The sequence below is a fragment of the Bufo gargarizans genome, chromosome 1, assembly GCF_014858855.1.
Source record: "Bufo gargarizans isolate SCDJY-AF-19 chromosome 1, ASM1485885v1, whole genome shotgun sequence".
NCBI lineage: Eukaryota > Metazoa > Chordata > Amphibia > Anura > Bufonidae > Bufo > Bufo gargarizans.
The window spans coordinates 736,503,587-736,521,671 of record NC_058080.1 but is presented as its reverse complement, the minus strand read 5'-3'; the positions used below and the strand labels follow the sequence as shown (position 1 = coordinate 736,521,671).

At 50.6% G+C, this 18,085-nt stretch overlaps 1 protein-coding gene across 2 annotated transcripts; it reads left to right on the top strand.

Annotated features, from left to right (window-relative positions):
* Positions 1-16,535, top strand: LOC122924918 (sphingomyelin phosphodiesterase 5-like). Of its 2 annotated transcripts, XM_044276465.1 has the most exons (6): positions 1-546; positions 3,988-4,128; positions 11,763-11,852; positions 14,601-14,664; positions 14,744-14,888; positions 15,407-16,535. In XM_044276465.1, exons 1-6 carry the CDS (start codon positions 543-545, stop codon positions 15,509-15,511), a joined length of 549 nt encoding a protein of 182 aa, XP_044132400.1. In that variant the 5' UTR covers positions 1-542; the 3' UTR covers positions 15,512-16,535. The 2 variants fall into 2 exon arrangements, with proteins under 2 accessions (XP_044132400.1, XP_044132399.1); XM_044276464.1 differs by lacking the exon at positions 1-546 and having other exon boundaries at positions 3,005-4,128.
* Positions 16,536-18,085: the final 1,550 nt, after the last annotated feature.

Genomic DNA, 18,085 nt, shown 5'->3' with positions numbered 1-18,085 from the left:
TTGGTGTCCCCCTCTCCCCCTGTGTACTCTGGTTGGTGTCCCCCTCTCCCCCTGTGTACTCTGGTTGGTGTCCCCCTCTCCCCCTGTGTACTCTGGTTGGTGTCCCCCTCTCCCCCTGTGTACTCTGGTTGGTGTCCCCCTCTCCCCCTGTGTACTCTGGTTGGTGTCCCCCTCTCCCCCTGTGTACTCTGGTTGGTGTCCCCCTCTCCCCCTGTGTACTCTGGTTGGTGTCCCCCTCTCCCCCTGTGTACTCTGGTTGGTGTCCCCCTCTCCCCCTGTGTACTCTGGTTGGTGTCCCCCTCTCCCCCTGTGTACTCTGGTTGGTGTCCCCCTCTCCCCCTGTGTACTCTGGTTGGTGTCCCTCTCCCCCTGTGTACTCTGGTTGGTGTCCCCCTCTCCCCCTGTGTACTCTACATGTCTGGCTACTATGGACCATTGTGATCAGACACCTCTATCTCTGTGTGTCTAGGTGATGCCTCCGTACACTGTGATGAGATGTCCCACCATATCCTGTGATCACACATCTCTCTCTTTCTCTTTCTATGGGTAATATCACTAAATCAGACCCGTGTCCTGTATAACGTGTGGCCTTGATATTCTGGGATGAGGACTGACTCTGCATGCATATATCTTTTGAAAGGCATGATCTTGTATGGAGGTGATGGATATGAGGATTGATTATCTGACGTGTTAATGGATGAGGAGTGATGATGATTATTGAATATGGTCTGGTGGCTGAGGTCTGACCACTGCTGTGGTGTGGTGGCTGAGGTCTGACCACTGCTGTGGTGTGGTGGCTGAGGTCTGACCACTGCTGTGGTGTGGTGGCTGAGGTCTGACCACTGCTGTGGTGTGGTGGCTGAGGTCTGACCACTGCTGTGGTGTGGTGGCTGAGGTCTGACCACTGCTGTGGTGTGGTGGCTGAGGTCTGACCACTGCTGTGGTGTGGTGGCTGAGGTCTGACCACTGCTGTGGTGTGGTGGCTGAGGTCTGACCACTGCTGTGGTGTGGTGGCTGAGGTCTGACCACTGCTGTGGTGTGGTGGCTGAGGTCTGACCACTGCTGTGGTGTGGTGGCTGAGGTCTGACCACTGCTGTGGTGTGGTGGCTGAGGTCTGACCACTGCTGTGGTGTGGTGGCTGAGGTCTGACCACTGCTGTGGTGTGGTGGCTGAGGTCTGACCACTGCTGTGGTGTGGTGGCTGAGGTCTGACCACTGCTGTGGTGTGGTGGCTGAGGTCTGACCACTGCTGTGGTGTGGTGGCTGAGGTCTGACCACTGCTGTGGTGTGGTGGCTGAGGTCTGACCACTGCTGTGGTGTGGTGGCTGAGGTCTGACCACTGCTGTGGTGTGGTGGCTGAGGTCTGACCACTGCTGTGGTGTGGTGGCTGAGGTCTGACCACTGCTGTGGTGTGGTGGCTGAGGTCTGACCACTGCTGTGGTGTGGTGGCTGAGGTCTGACCACTGCTGTGGTGTGGTGGCTGAGGTCTGACCACTGCTGTGGTGTGGTGGCTGAGGTCTGACCACTGCTGTGGTGTGGTGGCTGAGGTCTGACCACTGCTGTGGTGTTCCAGTGATGATCATCGTATATGGTCTGATGTCAGGAATAACAATCATTAGATAAGATTTGATAGAGTGACTAGCTTCAGATGGGTGACCAGGGTGTGGCGGATGGGAGGAGTGACCGTCATTGGCTAGGGTGTGGCGGATGGGGGGGGAGTGACCCTCATTGGCTAGGGTGTGGCGGATGGGGGGGGAGTGACCCTCATTGGCTAGGGTGTGGCGGATGGGGGGGGAGTGACCCTCATTGGCTAGGGTGTGGCGGATGGGGGGAGTGACCCTCATTGGCTAGGGTGTGGCGGATGGGGGGAGTGACCCTCATTGGCTAGGGTGTGGCGGATGGGGGGAGTGACCCTCATTGGCTAGGGTGTGGCGGATGGGGGGAGTGACCCTCATTGGCTAGGGTGTGGCGGTTGGGGATATGATTTTGTGGATATGGGAAGTGGTGATCAGATACGGTATAACAAATGTGAGGAGTAATGGTCATTTATGAAGAATGACAGACGTGATGTGATATGTCAGATATAAGGAATGGTAGATATGGTGGGACAGATGAGGAGTGAGGATCATTTGTCGGATATGGTGTGACAGAGTGATTAAGTATTGTATGAGAAGTAATGATATGAAGAGATACTGTTTGTTATGGTGAGATGGATATGGGGAGTGATGATCATTGGATATGAGGAGTGACGGTCATATCGGGAAAGTAGCTCAGAGATGTCGGGAGGGGACAGGTTATGGACGCCTTGTATGTGTTTGTTAGTACTTTGAAGTGCATTCGTTGGGCAATGGGGAGCCAGTGAAGGGATTGGCAGAGGGGAGAGGCAAAGGACTAATAGTGTGAGAGGTGGATTAGTCGGGCAGCAGAGTTGAGGATAGATTGGAGGGGTGCGAGAGTGCTAGATGGGAGGCCACAGAGGAGGATGTTGCAGTAGTCTAGGCGGGAGATGATGAGGGCATGTACAAGCATTTTCGCAGATTCAAAGTTAAGGAAAGCGCGGATGCGGGAGATGTTTTTGAGTTGGAGGCGGCAGGTGGTGGAAAGAGCTTGGATGTGCGGTCAGAAGGAAAGGGCAGAATCCAAGGTCACTCCGAGGCAGCGGGCTTTGTTGACCGGGGAGAGTGTGCAGCCATTGATCGTGATAGATGGGTCAGTCGGGGGGATTGAGTAAGGTGGGGGAAAGATGAGGATTTCTGTTTTATCCATGTTAAGTTTTAGAGAGCGAAAGGCGAAGAAGGATGATATAGAAGATAGACATTGTGGGATTCTTGATAGTAAGGTGGTGATGTCTGGACCAGAGAGGTATATTTGTGTGTCGTCAGCGTGTGAGTGATACTGAAAGCCATGGGACTCTATGAGCTGTCCCAGGCCGAAAGTGTAGATTGAGAAGAGCAGGGGTCCTAGGACAGAGCCTTGTGGGACACCAACAGAGAGGGAATGAGACGAGGAGGTGGTGCGGGAGTGGGAGACGCTAAACGTCCGGTCTGTGAGGTATGGTGTGATCCAGGAGAAGGCCAGGTCCGTGATGCCAAGAGATGAGAGTTGTGTGCACGTTTGTGGAGTGACACTCTTTAGATATGGTGTGATGGATATAAGGAGTGACCATCACTGGATATGGTGAGATGGATATGTGCAGTGACCATCACTGGATTTGGTGTGATGGATATAAGGAGTGACCATCACTGGATATGGTGTGATGGATATGTGCAGTGACCGTCACTGGATATGGTGTGATGGATATGTGCAGTGACCGTCACTGGATATGGTGTGATGGATATAAGGAGTGACCATCACTGGATATGGTGTGATGGATATAAGGAGTGACCATCACTGGATATGGTGTGATGGATATAAGGAGTGACCATCACTGGATATGGTGTGATGGATATAAGGAGTGACCATCACTGGATATGGTGAGATGGATATGTGCAGTGACCATCACTGGATTTGGTGTGATGGATATAAGGAGTGACCATCACTGGATATGGTGTGATGGATATAAGGAGTGACCATCACTGGATATGGTGTGATGGATATAAGGAGTGACCGTCACTGGATATGGTGTGATGGATATGTGCAGTGACCGTCACTGGATATGGTGTGATGGATATAAGGAGTGACCGTCACTGGATATGGTGTGATGGATATGTGGAGTGACCGTCACTGGATATGGTGTGATGGATATGTGCAGTGACCGTCACTGGATATGGTGTGATGGATATGTGCAGTGACCGTCACTGGATATGGTGTGATGGATATGTGCAGTGACCGTCACTGGATATGGTGTGATGGATATGTGCAGTGACCGTCACTGGATATGGTGAGATGGATATAAGGAGTGACCATCACTGGATATGTGCAGTGATGATCGTTGGAGATGCTGCAGCCGCCCTCTCCTCTGAACAGGTGTCTCTGTCCCTCTGTTCAGGCGATGCCACCATACGCTGTGACCAGATGTCTCTGCTCCTTCAGTGGGTGTCTGACTTCCAGGCTGAGAACACTCAGGACGGGGAACTTGTTGCCTTTGATGTTCTCTGTGGAGATCTGAACTTTGACAACTGCTCGTCAGGTAGGACTGTCCTCTGCCGCTTGTCCGGGTTGCCTTATGTCATTCTGAATCTTCTGTGTAGTGGAACCAGAATTCAGACTGAAGATGATCCTTCTGTTTATTGAAGGAAAGCCAATTGGCAGCTGGCACATCCACGGAGCGGCCGCCAGGTGTTCCATAAAAAAAAAAAAAAAAAAAAAAATCAAAACTGTACTATAAAAAAAAAATATATATATATATATATATTTTTTGGTCTCCTTACATCACTAAAAAGGCAACACCAAGCGATCAAAAAGGCGTAGGCCCCCCAAAATAGTACCAATCTAACCGTCACCTCATCCTGCAAAAATGAGCTCCTACCTAATACAATCGCCCAAAAAAAAAAAAAAAAAAAACTATGGCTCTCAGACTATGGAGAAGCTAAAACATAATTTTTTTTTTAAAGCTTTTTATTGTGTTAAATGTAAAAAACCAACAGAAAAAATGGCGTGGTGTTATACAGGCAGGAAGTGCTCAAACCCACGTGCAGTTGTGCCTGTGTATAAACGGGAGCAGATCCTGCACTTGTGGCCCGTTGCTAATGGCGATTCCCCAGCAAAATGCATACAGTGGAGGATGTTCTCCATCCACAGGCTACATTTAGGTGCACCTGCGAGGCCAGGGCCGGACCAGCCAGTCTTGAGTGGGACTCGCAGACTCCTCCCTCCTCCCATTGCAAGCATGGCTACGTGCTGGAGGTAACTGGGGAGTTGGCCATGAGTCAGACCTTACTCTTCTTTTCCCACTGGTCCTGGTATTGCCCATACGGCACAGGTAGGTGAGTGTTAGGTCCCGAGCTACTTGAGAAACCTTGGCGCGGTGCTCGGGCTCAGAGATGTCCTCCACAGCAGGATATGTTGGCTAATCTCTCAATTTTTACCATCAGTTTGAGGGTTTAGTAAGACCGCAGAGCGCACCTGTCTTTGCAAATGTTATTATATTATTAAATGTAAAAATTAAATAAAAAAAGGTAGACATATTAGGTATCGCCGCGTCCGTAACAACCTGCTCTATTAAAAATATCACATGACCTAACCCCGCAGGTGAACACCGTAAAAAAGATCAAATAAAAACTGTCAAAAAAGCCATTTTTATTTTTTTATTTTTGTCACCTTACATCACAAAAAGTGTAATACCTAGTAATCAAAAAGTCATATGCACCCTAAAATAGTACCAATCAAACTGTCATCTCATACCGAAACAAAATGAGCCCCTACATAAGGGCTCTTTCACATCTGCGTTCTTGTCTTCCGGCATAGAGTTCCGTCGTCGGGGCTCTATGCCGGAAGAATACTGATCAGGATTATCCTAATGCATTCTGAATGGACAATCCGTCCTTCAGGATGCATCAGGATGTCTTCAGTTCCGGAACGGAACGTTTTTTGGCCGCAGCAAATAGCGCAGCATGCTGCGCTTTTTGCTCCGGCCAAAAATCCGGAACACTTGCCGCAAGGCCGGATCCGGAATGAATGCCCATTGAAAGGCATTGATCCGGATCCGGCCTTAAGCTAAACGTCGTTTCGGCGCATTGCCGGATGCGACGTTTAGCTTTTTCTGAATGGTTACCATGGCTGCCGGGACGCTAAAGTCCAGGCAGCCATGGTAAAGTGTAGTGGGGAGCGGGGAGCAGCATACTTACCATCCGTGCGGCTCCCGGGGCGCTCCAGAGTGACGTCAGGGCGCCCCAGGCACATGGATGACGTGATCGCATGGATCACATGATCCATGCGCATGGGGCGCTCTGACGTCACTCTGGAGCGCCCCGGGAGCCGCACAGACTGTAAGTATACCGCTCCCCCGCTCCTACTATGGCAACCAGGACTTTAATAGCGTCCTGGCTGCCATAGTAACACTGAACGGATCCGTCTTCAAATGCTTTCAGTTCACTTGCGTTTTTCCGGATCCGGCGTGTAATTCCGGCAAGTGGAGTACACGCCGGATCCGGACAACGCACGTGTGAAAGAGGCCTTAGACAGTTGCACAAAAAATTTAAAAAAACTAGAGACACAAAAAAAAAATTTTTTTTTCTTTTTTAGAAATGCTTTATGCAAAACTGAAACAACAAAAAAAAGGAGTGATATTTGGTATTGTCGCGTCCGTAAAAACCTGTCAGATGAATATTAATAATATTATCTTAATCTGACAGAAATGAAATTCTGAAATTTCATCTACATTTTCCTTCTTGTGGAAAGTTTGTGAAATCAGTTTTGAATACCTTGAGGGGTGTAGTTTCTAGAAGGGGGTCATTTTTGGGTGGTTTCTATTATAGAAGTGTCACAAAGTGACTTCAGACCTGAACTGGTCCTTTTTAAAAAGTGGTGTAACGGAACGCCTAGCACCCCGACCGGGTACCTCCGTCGATAGATGCTCCTAGTGCTTTCCGAGGACTCCAAGCACTCCACTTGGCACCATACGCACTGCAGACCCCACGAACCGCCGCAGCTTGGTTGGGGTCTCACCGTCCTCCACCCACGCTGGACCTACGACAAGGCTCCAGGCTCCAGTGGGTGAACCTCTCCTACAGCCAGAGAGCAGGAACAGCTCTTACAAGAGCTAGTAGTTATGCCAGGGGAGTATAGCAAATCTTCAGCGTATAGCAATCCCCCAGTTTGATCAGTTATCCAAACACCAGTCTCAGCATGATGAAGGATAAAACAGGAACACTTTATTGAGGGCTACCCGCCCGTATTTATGCAGGTCCCCATCTGGTGGCCACGCCCTTAGGGGACCAGAATGGAGACTGCGACACAGTACAGATATGCAGAAATTCAGGATACACAGACACAACACATCCCCACAATGCATCATGGTTTCCTCCTCTCTGCCTAGCGACACCCAAGGAGCAATCCAATTATGTCTCAGGACAAAGGGAAAACACCAATACACATGTGGAGACAACAGGACAGGAATCACCACCCAAACACACAATGGCACACCCCCACAGCAAACACAGACATGTAACATATCCCCAGATAGCTCAAGTCTGAGTGCATATCATTAGGTGAATGGCACTCAGAATACACGAATACAATAATATTAGCTATCTGGGTGCCCTCACATAACATACAATGTAACCGAACGCATAATAACATAAAACACAATTCCAAAGACAGATTTAAGCTGTGCGGCCGGTCTGTTTTCTTTAAAGTTAGTATGGGCCATAATCCTGAGGCAAGAGGCTAGCAACCAGCCCCCTCCAAAACACCGTGGCGAGGTTGGTTTCGTCACACATCTCCCCCTTCCAGGGAAGACTAACCAGATACCTGACCTCACGGTCAGTACCTGAGTTAGTCTGGCAGTCCAACCACAACCCCATACTGGACCTGTTGAATTTTGGGGCCTGGCTCTGTTCCGTATGTCCCCAGCTGTTGAGCGGGCATCTGCGACTCCTTGCTGCCTTGTGGTTCTCCAGCTTGGAGCTGTAGGTACTTGGTGGGCAGAGGCCGACTGCGCTCTGCCCAGATGCCAGCTCTTCCGCTGGGGTCGCTTGTGGGGAGTCCGGCTCTGAAGAAGAGGATAGGGGAGGGCAGAGGCCGACTGCGCTCTGCCCAGAGGCCAGCTCTTCCGCTGGGGTAGCCTGTGGGATGTCCGGCTCTGGAGAAGAGGATAGAGGAGGGCAGAGGCCGACTGCGCTCTGCCCTGATGCCAGCTCTTCCGCTGGGAAGAAATCAGTGGGTAGCGCAGGCTCATCCCCTGCCCCCAGAACTCTGTTGGGAAGTAGCTGGGAAGGGGAGGGCTCGCTTACCTCCTCCTCCTGGTATCCCTGCGGAGATGGATGGGGATCTGGACCGACTGTCCAGCATCCCTGTAGGACTGGCACCGAGCCCGCGGTCTCATCTGCGCCCATGCAGAGGGGCTTGTGTTCCCCTTTTCCCGGTATCTCCGGCTGCTGGTGGAAGGTGAGGCCGGTTGCCTCTCCTCCCCAGGACTCTGGTTGCTGTAAGGCAGAGGGACCCCGCATCTCCTCCCCCTGGAACTCAGGTTGCCGCTGGGGAGAGAGACCGGTTGTCTCCTCTCCCTGTGATATGCACTGCCGCTGGAGATCTGGGCAGGCGGCCCAGCATCCCTGTAGGGCCAGTAGAGAGACCTCGGTCCCATCTCCACCTGCCATCTGTGGGTCCTCCCAGGACCAGTCTGTGAGGTCCCTCAACATTTGCGAGTCAGGATCACCTGCGTCCACACCTGGCAACTCCGGCTGCTGCTGAGGGTCTGGGCCAGCATTCCCAGCATCCCGGTGGAGAGCCCTCGGTCCCGTCTCCACCTGCCTGTTGTGGTTCCTCACAGGACCAGTCTATGAGGACCCCTACCTCTGTAGCTGGTACTGAAGCAGGGGATACTTCAGTCGGGTCTTCCCAGCTGTAGGGTTGTAGGTCTGGGACTGCCACCCAGCTCTCTGGCAGTGTATATTGGGACCGAATTGAGCTGAAGAAGTATTGGTAGTCCTGCTCCAGCTCCCACTCCTTTGTGCACTAGAGATGCCAGGTCTTGTCTCACCTCTCTCGCTGTAGCCCAATCATGCATAGCCTCTCTGTAGTCATAGATATCCCAGAACCGGGACCCTCCAGCATCTCCGAACTCCGGTTCTGCGAAGGCCTCAAACAACAGGCCAGGGCCATCATAATCCTCACCCTCGGGTCTGTCGTGCTCAGCCATCCAGGGAGAGTGCCGAATCACATACCACCAGAGTGCCTGGTAGGCGTCATCTAGCCAAAGCTCCTTCCATACCAGGCTCTCCAGTTCTGTCACCCACTCATTCAGGGGCTCCTCTCCCAGAAGGGGCATTCGCAGGGCCACTCGCATCCGCAACTGCTGCTCCTCACTGGGGAGACACTCGCCCCGCCGACGCTGTACATCTTCCAGGGCCTCGTGCCAGACGCCTTTCCGGACTGCATCCCTCCAGTCCGGGTCATCATCCTCCTCGTAGTGGAACGCTGTTCGAAGACTAGCCGATTCCATCCTGCTGTAGCCAGGGGCGCTGTACGGATACTAGCGTTGCCCTCAATATACTCCACGAACGGTGTCTCCGAGCTGCTTCTCCTCACACTAGGACGCCATCCCACTGCTTGCCACCAATGTAACGGAATCTCCTAGCACCCCGACCGGGTACCTCCGTCGATAGATGCTCCTAGTGCTTTCCGAGGACTCCAAGCACTCCACTTGACACCGTACGCCCTGCAGACCCCACGAACCGCCGCAGCTTGGTTGGGGTCTCACCGTCCTCCACCCACGCTGGACCTACGACAAGGCTCCAGGCTCCAGTGGGTGAACCTCTCCTACAGCCAGAGAGCAGGAACAGCTCTTACAAGAGCTAGTAGTTATGCCAGGGGAGTATAGCAAATCTTCAGCGTATAGCAATCCCCCAGTTTGATCAGTTATCCAAACACCAGTCTCAGCATGATGAAGGATAAAACAGGAACACTTTATTGAGGGCTACCCGCCCGTATTTATGCAGGTCCCCATCTGGTGGCCACGCCCTTAGGGGACCAGAATGGAGACTGCGACACAGGACAGATATGCAGAAATTCAGGATACACAGACACAACACATCCCCACAATGCATCATGGTTTCCTCCTCTCTGCCTGGCGACACCCGAGGAGCAATCCAATTATGTCTCAGGACAAAGGGAAAACACCAATACACACGTGGAGACAACAGGACAGGAATCACCACCCAAACACACAATGGCACACCCCCACAGCAAACACAGACATTTAACATATCCCCAGATAGCTCAAGTCTGAGTGCATATCATTAGGTGAATGGCACTCAGAATACACGAATACAATAATATTAGCTATCTGGGTGCCCTCACATAACATACAATTTAACCGAACGCATAATAACATAAAATACAATTCCAAAGACAGATTTAAGCTGTGCGGCCGGTCTGTCCTCTCCTTTACAGTTAGTATGGGCCATAATCCTGAGGCAAGAGGCTAGCAACCAGCCCCCTCCAAAACACCGTGGCGAGGTTGGTTTCGTCACAAGTGGGTTTTTGTACATTTCTGAAAAATTGCAAGATTTGCTTCTAAACTTTTTGTAACGTCCCCAAAAAATAAAATGTCTTTCCCAAAATGATCCAAACATGAAGTGGACATACAGGGAATGTAAAGGAACAACTATTTTAGGAGGTATCACGTTCTGTTTTAAAAGCAGAGAAATTGAAATTTTGAAAATTGTGAACTTTTCCAAATTTTTGGTAAATTTGGTAATATTTTTATAAATAAAAATGAAATATTTTGACTCCATTTTACCAGAGTCATGATGTACAATATGTGATGAAAAAACTAAGTAAAACTGTTTTGAAGTTATCACCACATAAAGGGACACTGGTCAGATTTTTTTTTTTATTTATTTTTTTTTTCCATTTTTGCCCTGATCGAAACTTTATTTAATGCCTCATCCAAGAGATCCTTGACCGGGACATCCAGAAAATCCCCCTTCACAGTGTATCTCGTACTCGTCTCATTCCGTTTTTTGCTGGTGCCGTCCTATCAAACACTAAACATGAAGCTTCGTCAAAAAAATCCACGAAATCCTGACTCGTTTCAGTGGGTGGCGGGATCCCACCGCCGAGACCGCTAGATCCTGGGGTATTGGGGTACAAGCTTCTAACCTTTGTCCTGACTCGTTTCGGGGATCCCACCGCCGAGACCGCTAGATCCTGGGGTATTGGGGTACAAGCTTCTAACCTTTGTCCTGACGCGTGCAGATCACGTCCTCCCCCTCGACGTGTCAGCTGTGAGGCGCTCAGTTCAGCCATGCCCATCCTCCATCATGACTGATACAGGGAAGAGGCACGATACACGGGTGCCTCCCACATACATGTCGCTGACCCAGAGAGGGCGAGGATGTGATGCCAGTGTCAGGACCATAGCGGAAGCGGAGCTGCCTGAACTGCAGGATCGCCACTGAAATCAGGAACCGGACAGGACGGTAACCTGGGCATCTCCTGTATATAACTATATATGTACAGCTGGTATAACCTGGGCATCTCCTGTATATAACTATATATGTACAGCTGGTATAACCTGGGCATCTCCTTTATATAACTATATATGTACAGCTGGTATAACCTGGGCATCTCCTGTATATAATTATATATGTACAGCTGGTATAACCTGGGCATCTCCTGTATATAACTATATATGTACAGCTGGTATAACCTGGGCATCTCCTGTATATAATTATATATGTACAGCTGGTATAACCTGGGCATCTCCTGTATATAATTATATCTGTACAGCTGGTATAACCTGGGCATCTCCTGTGTATAATTATATCTGTACAGCTGGTATAACCTGGGCATCTCCTGTATATAATTATATATGTACAGCTGGTGTAACCTGGGCATCTCCTGTATATAATTATATATGTACAGCTGGTATAACCTGGGCATCTCCTGTATATAATTATATATGTACAGCTGGTATAACCTGGGCATCTCCTGTATAGAGTTATACATGTACAGCTGGTATAAGTTATACACCCTCTTGTGTATATAGTGATCTGGACCATGCTGGTATAACCTGGGCTTCTCCTCTATATTCTGCCTGTTTTGGTGCCCTCTGTGCTGCTTTCCGTCTCCTGATTCCTCCTTTCTCCCCTCTTTCAGATGACTGTCTGGAGCAGAAGCACGGCTTATTTTCCATTTATAGAGATCCGTGCAGAGACCGCGCAGGACGAGATCGTCCTGGGACCATAGGTGAGTCCTGAGAAGATGTAGACCTCATGGAGAGCTGTGGGCGCACTGCTGGGTCTTGGGATGGATTCCTCACATACATATGGAGGACACAACTCGCTATGTAGTCCTTCCTGGTGATGTCCCTCTGTTGCACCTCAGAGAAGAGAAACGTGCTTCATCTCTGCTGTGTCACATCTACATTTGTGGGGAACAAGGCCGAGATAGACGCAGCTTCTGGCGGGGGGCTTTATTACTAGGTGGCTGCAGCTTCTGGCGGGGGGCTTTATTACTAGGTGGCAGCAGCTTCTGGCGGGGGGCTTTATTACTAGGTGGCTGCAGCTTCTGGCGGGGGGCTTTATTACTAGGTGGCCGCAGCTTCTGGCGGGGGGCTTTATTACTAGGTGGCCGCAGCTTCTGGCGGAGGGCTTTATTACTAGGTGGCCGCAGCTTCAGGCAGGGGGGCTTTATTACTAGGTGGCCGCAGCTTCTGGCGGGGGGCTTTATTACTAGGTGGCCCCAGCTTCTGGCGGGGGGCTTTATTACTAGGTGGCCCCAGCTTCTGGCGGGGGGCTTTATTACTAGGTGGCCGCAGCTTCTGGCGGGGGGCTTTATTACTAGGTGGCCGCAGCTTCTGGCGGGGGGCTTTATTACTAGGTGGCCGCAGCTTCTGGCGGGGGGCTTTATTACTAGGTGGCCGCAGCTTCTGGCGGGGGGCTTTATTACTAGGTGGCCGCAGCTTCTGGCGGGGGGCTTTATTACTAGGTGGCTGCAGCTTCTGGCGGGGGGCTTTATTACTAGGTGGCTGCAGCTTCTGGCGGGGGGCTTTTTACTAGGTGGCCGCAGCTTCTGGCGGGGGGCTTTATTACTAGGTGGCCGCAGCTTCTGGCGGGGGGCTTTATTACTAGGTGGCCGCAGCTTCTGGCGGGGGGCTTTATTACTAGGTGGCCGCAGCTTCTGGCGGGGGGCTTTATTACTAGGTGGCCGCAGCTTCTGGCGAGGGGCTTTATTACTAGGTGGCTGCAGCTTCTGGCGGGGGGCTTTATTACTAGGTGGCTGCAGCTTCTGGCGGGGGGCTTTTTACTAGGTGGCCGCAGCTTCTGGCGGGGGGCTTTATTACTAGGTGGCCGCAGCTTCTGGCGGGGGGCTTTATTACTAGGTGGCCGCAGCTTCTGGCGGGGGGCTTTATTACTAGGTGGCCCCAGCTTCTGGCGGGGGGCTTTATTACTAGGTGGCCGCAGCTTCTGGCGGGGGGCTTTATTACTAGGTGGCCGCAGCTTCTGAGTGAGTGGAGGTGTAGCACTGGGTAGCTTCTGAGGTGGGGGGAGGCGACACTAGGTGTCTGCATATTGTAGCCACAGCTGGGCTAGTGTAATGGTGGTGCCGGGTCACAGGTAGTGGACAGCAGTATGGCGGGCAGTAGTCTGACTCCTTCACTAGCCAAAAGAAAAGAATCAGTGAAATTGTAAGTAAACCACTGCCAAAAAATACAGGAGGGGGCAGAAGCACCACTCCGAGCACTCTGCCCCTTCAGCTTTCATGGGTTCCGCTCCACTTTTCTAGCATGTGGAGTACGGATCTATAGAAAGTGTGTGGGATCTCTACTCCACACACTCGATATTCCAGCAAAGGTTTAGTTACCCTTTAATGGGGTCGTCCGACCATTAGACTTAATTTAAACCCCCCAAAAAAATGAAGTACATGAAGACGGCATGAACTGACATAGTATGGCTCCCCCTGGTGTTCAGCTACTTATATAGTATGGCTCCACCTGGTGTTCAGTTACTAACATAATATGGCTCCCCTTGGTGTTCAGGTACTTACATAGTATGGCTTCCCCTGGTGTTCAGTTACTTACATAGTATGGCTCCACCTGGTGTCCAGTTACTTACATAGTATGGCTCCCCCTGGTGTTCAGTTACTTACATAGTATGGCTCCCCCTGGTGTTCAGTTACTTACATAGTATGGCTCCACCTGGTGTTCAGCTACTTACATAGTATGGCTCCACCTGGTGTTCAGTTACTTACATAGTATGGCTCCACCTGGTGTCCAGTTACTTACATAGTATGGCTCCCCCTGGTGTTCAGTTACTTACATAGTATGGCGCCCCCGGTGATCAGTTACTTACATAGTATGGCTCCACCTGGTGTCCAGTTACTTACATAGTATGGCTCCCCCTGGTGTTCAGTTACTTACATAGTATGGCTCCCCCTGGTGTTCAGTTACTTACATAGTATGGCTCCCCCTGGTGTTCAGTTACTTACATAGTATGGCTCCACCTGGTGTTCAGTTACTTACATAGTATGGCTCCACCTGGTGTTCAGTTACTTACATAGTATGGCTCCACCTGGTGTTCAGCTACTTACATAGTATGGCTCCCCCTGGTGTTCAGTTACTTACATAGTATGGCTCCACCTGGTGTTCAGTTACTAACATAGTATGGCTCCACCATACCATATGCTCCCCCTCCACTTTCTGACCACCATACTTTACATTCCTCCTCTGCTGTCTGACCACCATACTGTATGTTCCTCCTCTGCTCTCTGACCACCATACTGTATGTTCCTCCTCTGCTCTCTGACCACCATACTGTATGTTCCTCCTCTGCTCTCTGACCACCATACTGTATGTTCCTCCTCTGCTCTCTGACCACCATACTGTATGTTCCTCCTCTGCTCTCTGACCACCATACTGTATGTTCCTCCTCTGCTCTCTGACCACCATACTGTACCTTTATCTTCCTCTGTGTGACCACGGTTCTGTCTCCTCAGGGACCCTACTCCGACAGGAGTTTCTGTACCATGAAGCTGTGAACTCTCCAGCCAGGCTGAAGAGGTGAGTGATGATGATAATGGAGGGTGCTGGTCCAGGACTCCATCACCCCCCTCCTCATGACTGGATTCTCTCGTTGCAGCACCCTCCAGTCAGACAGCGAGCGCCGGCTTTATGTTGCGGCACCATTACCTCAGGATGATGATGATGATGATGGTGATGGACAATGGACGGGACGACGCATCGATTATATTCTGCATCGGGAGGCGGACACTCTGCTACCGGTTGTGAGTATGTGACCAACAGCTGCCTGCTCCATGTGTTGACCCAGTGGGTGAAGAGGAGCATCAGCCCCCATGAATCACCAGGCACCTGCTCGGTGGATAGACCAGACCATAGACTTCCGCACTTGACCACAAACACATCACATCTACTCAGATGAGTCTCCACACCAAGCACCCTAGCCAGTAACCACAGCTATAGTGGGGGCTGGATTGTACACCATGATGGAGGCCACGAGGGGAGTGTACCAAAGGGCAGGACCACCGTATCAGCAGGCCGTGCTTCCCTATGTGCAGGAACCCTGGCTTCTCCTGTAAGCCACCTCCCCTCATCCTGGTTTATACATGGGGTTCCCTTTAAGCCACCTCCCCTCACCTTTGCTGTTATGTGGGGTTTCCTTTAAGTTCCTTTCTTTGCCTTGGTTCACGAGAGAAGTTGCCCTCTAAGCCCCCTCTTTGGTTTGTAAGTGGAGTTCCCTTTTATCTGCTTCCCCCAGTGTTTCTCACACTGATTTTATTTCTAGGTTGTAGAGAAGTTCCAGTTCATCACACGATTGGCCGGCCTGTCGGATCACGTCCCTGTGGCCCTGCACCTGTCCTCCTCACTCCCAGAGATCACCGCCCTGTGACCGGCTCCAGTGGGCACCCCTGGACCCACGTACTTCACTGACTCGGAGGCACAGACCTCAGTGATGCCTGTGGTGATCTCTGGATACACGGACCTCACTGAAGCCTGGTGGGGACCTCTGGACACATAGACCTTGCTGACATCCAGTGGGGGCCTCTGGAGGCACAGACCTCCCTGATGCCTGTGGTGATCTCTGGAGGCACAGACCTCCCTGAAGCCCGGTGGGGACCTCTGGACACATAGACCTTGCTGACATCCAGTGGGGGCCTCTGGAGGCACAGACCTCCCTGATGCCTGTGGTGATCTCTGGAGGCACAGACCTCCCTGAAGCCCGGTGGGGACCTCTTGACGCATAGACCTTGCTGACATCCAGTGGGGACCTATGGAGGAACAGACCTCACTGATGCCTGTGGTGATCTCTGGATACACGGACCTCACTGAAGCCCAGTATGGACCTCTGGAGGCACAGACCCTGCTGACATCTGGTGGAGACCTCTAGAGGCACAGACTTCACTGATGCCCCGGTGTGGACCTCTGAAGGCACATAACACCTGGTTCTCTGGGTTGGACTCCTGGAACTATGTTGTCAATGAAATATATGTATTTGATATGAGGTTTATTGCTCAGCTTCCTGTTGCAGGGACATAGGGGCCACAGGGCTGTCAGTGTGATCCTCCTAGCCCCAGGACACACCCTTGAGGTCTCTGCCCCTGGACCCCCAGTGGAGCCTTTAGTCTATCCTTCTGTCCTGTCCAGTTTCTCCTAGGCAGATACTGTATAATGGCTGACTTTACATGGCCAGTGTGGAGGAGAGGGAGGCACCCAACTTTCCCGAGGCTCTGAAAAACCTATAAATTGTTACTAGCATCTACAGTCATAGCATCCCTTTGTACTATCCTCTCTGTGTCAGTCTACATTGTTCTGGTATTCTGTTCATAAACGTGAAGCTGTAGCGACGAGCCAGTCCTGTCCTGTCCTGAGCGGGAAGCTTCATTCCATAAACAAAATTCTTTGTATAATGACAACAAGTTCTGCAATTTTCCTATTCTCACAATTGTCAAGATCTCTGTTTGCTGTCGTTCAGTAGACGCCTTCTTTGTTTACTGAACAAACATTTGACTTTTCCCCATATTGGGGTGAACGGTGGGGAACCTCGTGTGTGATGGACACCTGTAATGAGTGTGTGTCTTCCTGGGTGTAAGTCACTGTATGAATGTTCTGATGTCATCCTCCCGCTGGTGAAGTAAAATGTTAGGACGCCCCATTTATTCAGAATCGCAGACATACCCTCTGACGGCAGTCTAAAGTCATATGTCCCAGTGGTCTAGCCTGAGACCCGCCTGGTGTGACTTACCTCTGCTCAGCGGGGTGCAAAGGAGGCAATATGGACAGTCACAATACATTGGTAAGTGCCTGGTATTAACTGTCTCCATGATAAATGCCATCTGCTGGAGTCAGACCACCCCTTTAGTAATAGCGGGGCTTATACCCGCCGTGTACATGTGGATTTCTTCTGATTTGTGGAGTAGAGTGGAAAAGCAGGAGGAGGACTATCCATGTGTTTACTCCGGCCGGTCCATTTTTAATACTGCATATGACAATTTCCAGGTGGTCAGTGCTTGTTTACACAGGACAGTGATCAGGCACCCAAACGTTTGCATGAAACTTCCCGATCATTGGCCCCGGCAGCAGAGTCTTAGGAGCAGAGCAATCAGCCGGGACGGCCGCCATGTCCAGCTCGCTGCAGTTCACTTTAGATTTCTAGAAATCTGATAACTGTTTTTAAATACTTAATAATCAGATCATTAGAGAACGGACCTTGAGGCCAGAACAGATATTGATCTAGAACGGACCTTGAGGCCAGAACAGATATTGATCTAGAACGGACCTTGAGGCCAGAACAGATATTGATCTAGAACAGACCTTGAGGCCAGAACAGATATTTATCTAGAACAGACCTTGAGGCCAGAACAGATATCGAGCTAGAACGGACCTTGAGGCCAGAACAGATATCAAGCTAGAACAGATAATGGACTAGAACGGACCTTGAGGCCAGAACTGATATCAAGCTAAAACCGACCTTGAGGCCAGAACAGAAAGTGAGCTAGAACCGACCTTGAGGCTTAATCACGTCAGACTAGAACTGATGCCTAAGATAGAATCGACCTTGGAATTTCCTGCTGGGCTTTATAATAAGTTGATAACTTTGCCGGTTCCCTGAATCACAACGTCCTCTCTTCTTTCACATCTTGCATTAACTTCATTCTTCCATGTTTCTCTCGCCTTCAAGACTCCAGAATAGACATTTCAGTAGATATCAAATGGGATTGGAGCTTAAATTGGACTTTCTGGTTTTCTCCATCTACTGATACACTAGTGGAAAACGAGAGAAGAACATAAAACCCTGGTTATCTTCCTATGTTTATGATAAAACAGATGCTGGATATTCTCCCGTGGTGGTGGTCATACAGAGGCTGGATATCCTTTTAGTGGTGCTGGTCGTCGTCGAACAGAGGCTGGATATTCTCTGATTGTGGTCCTACAGAGGCTGGATATTCTGATTGTGGTCCTACAG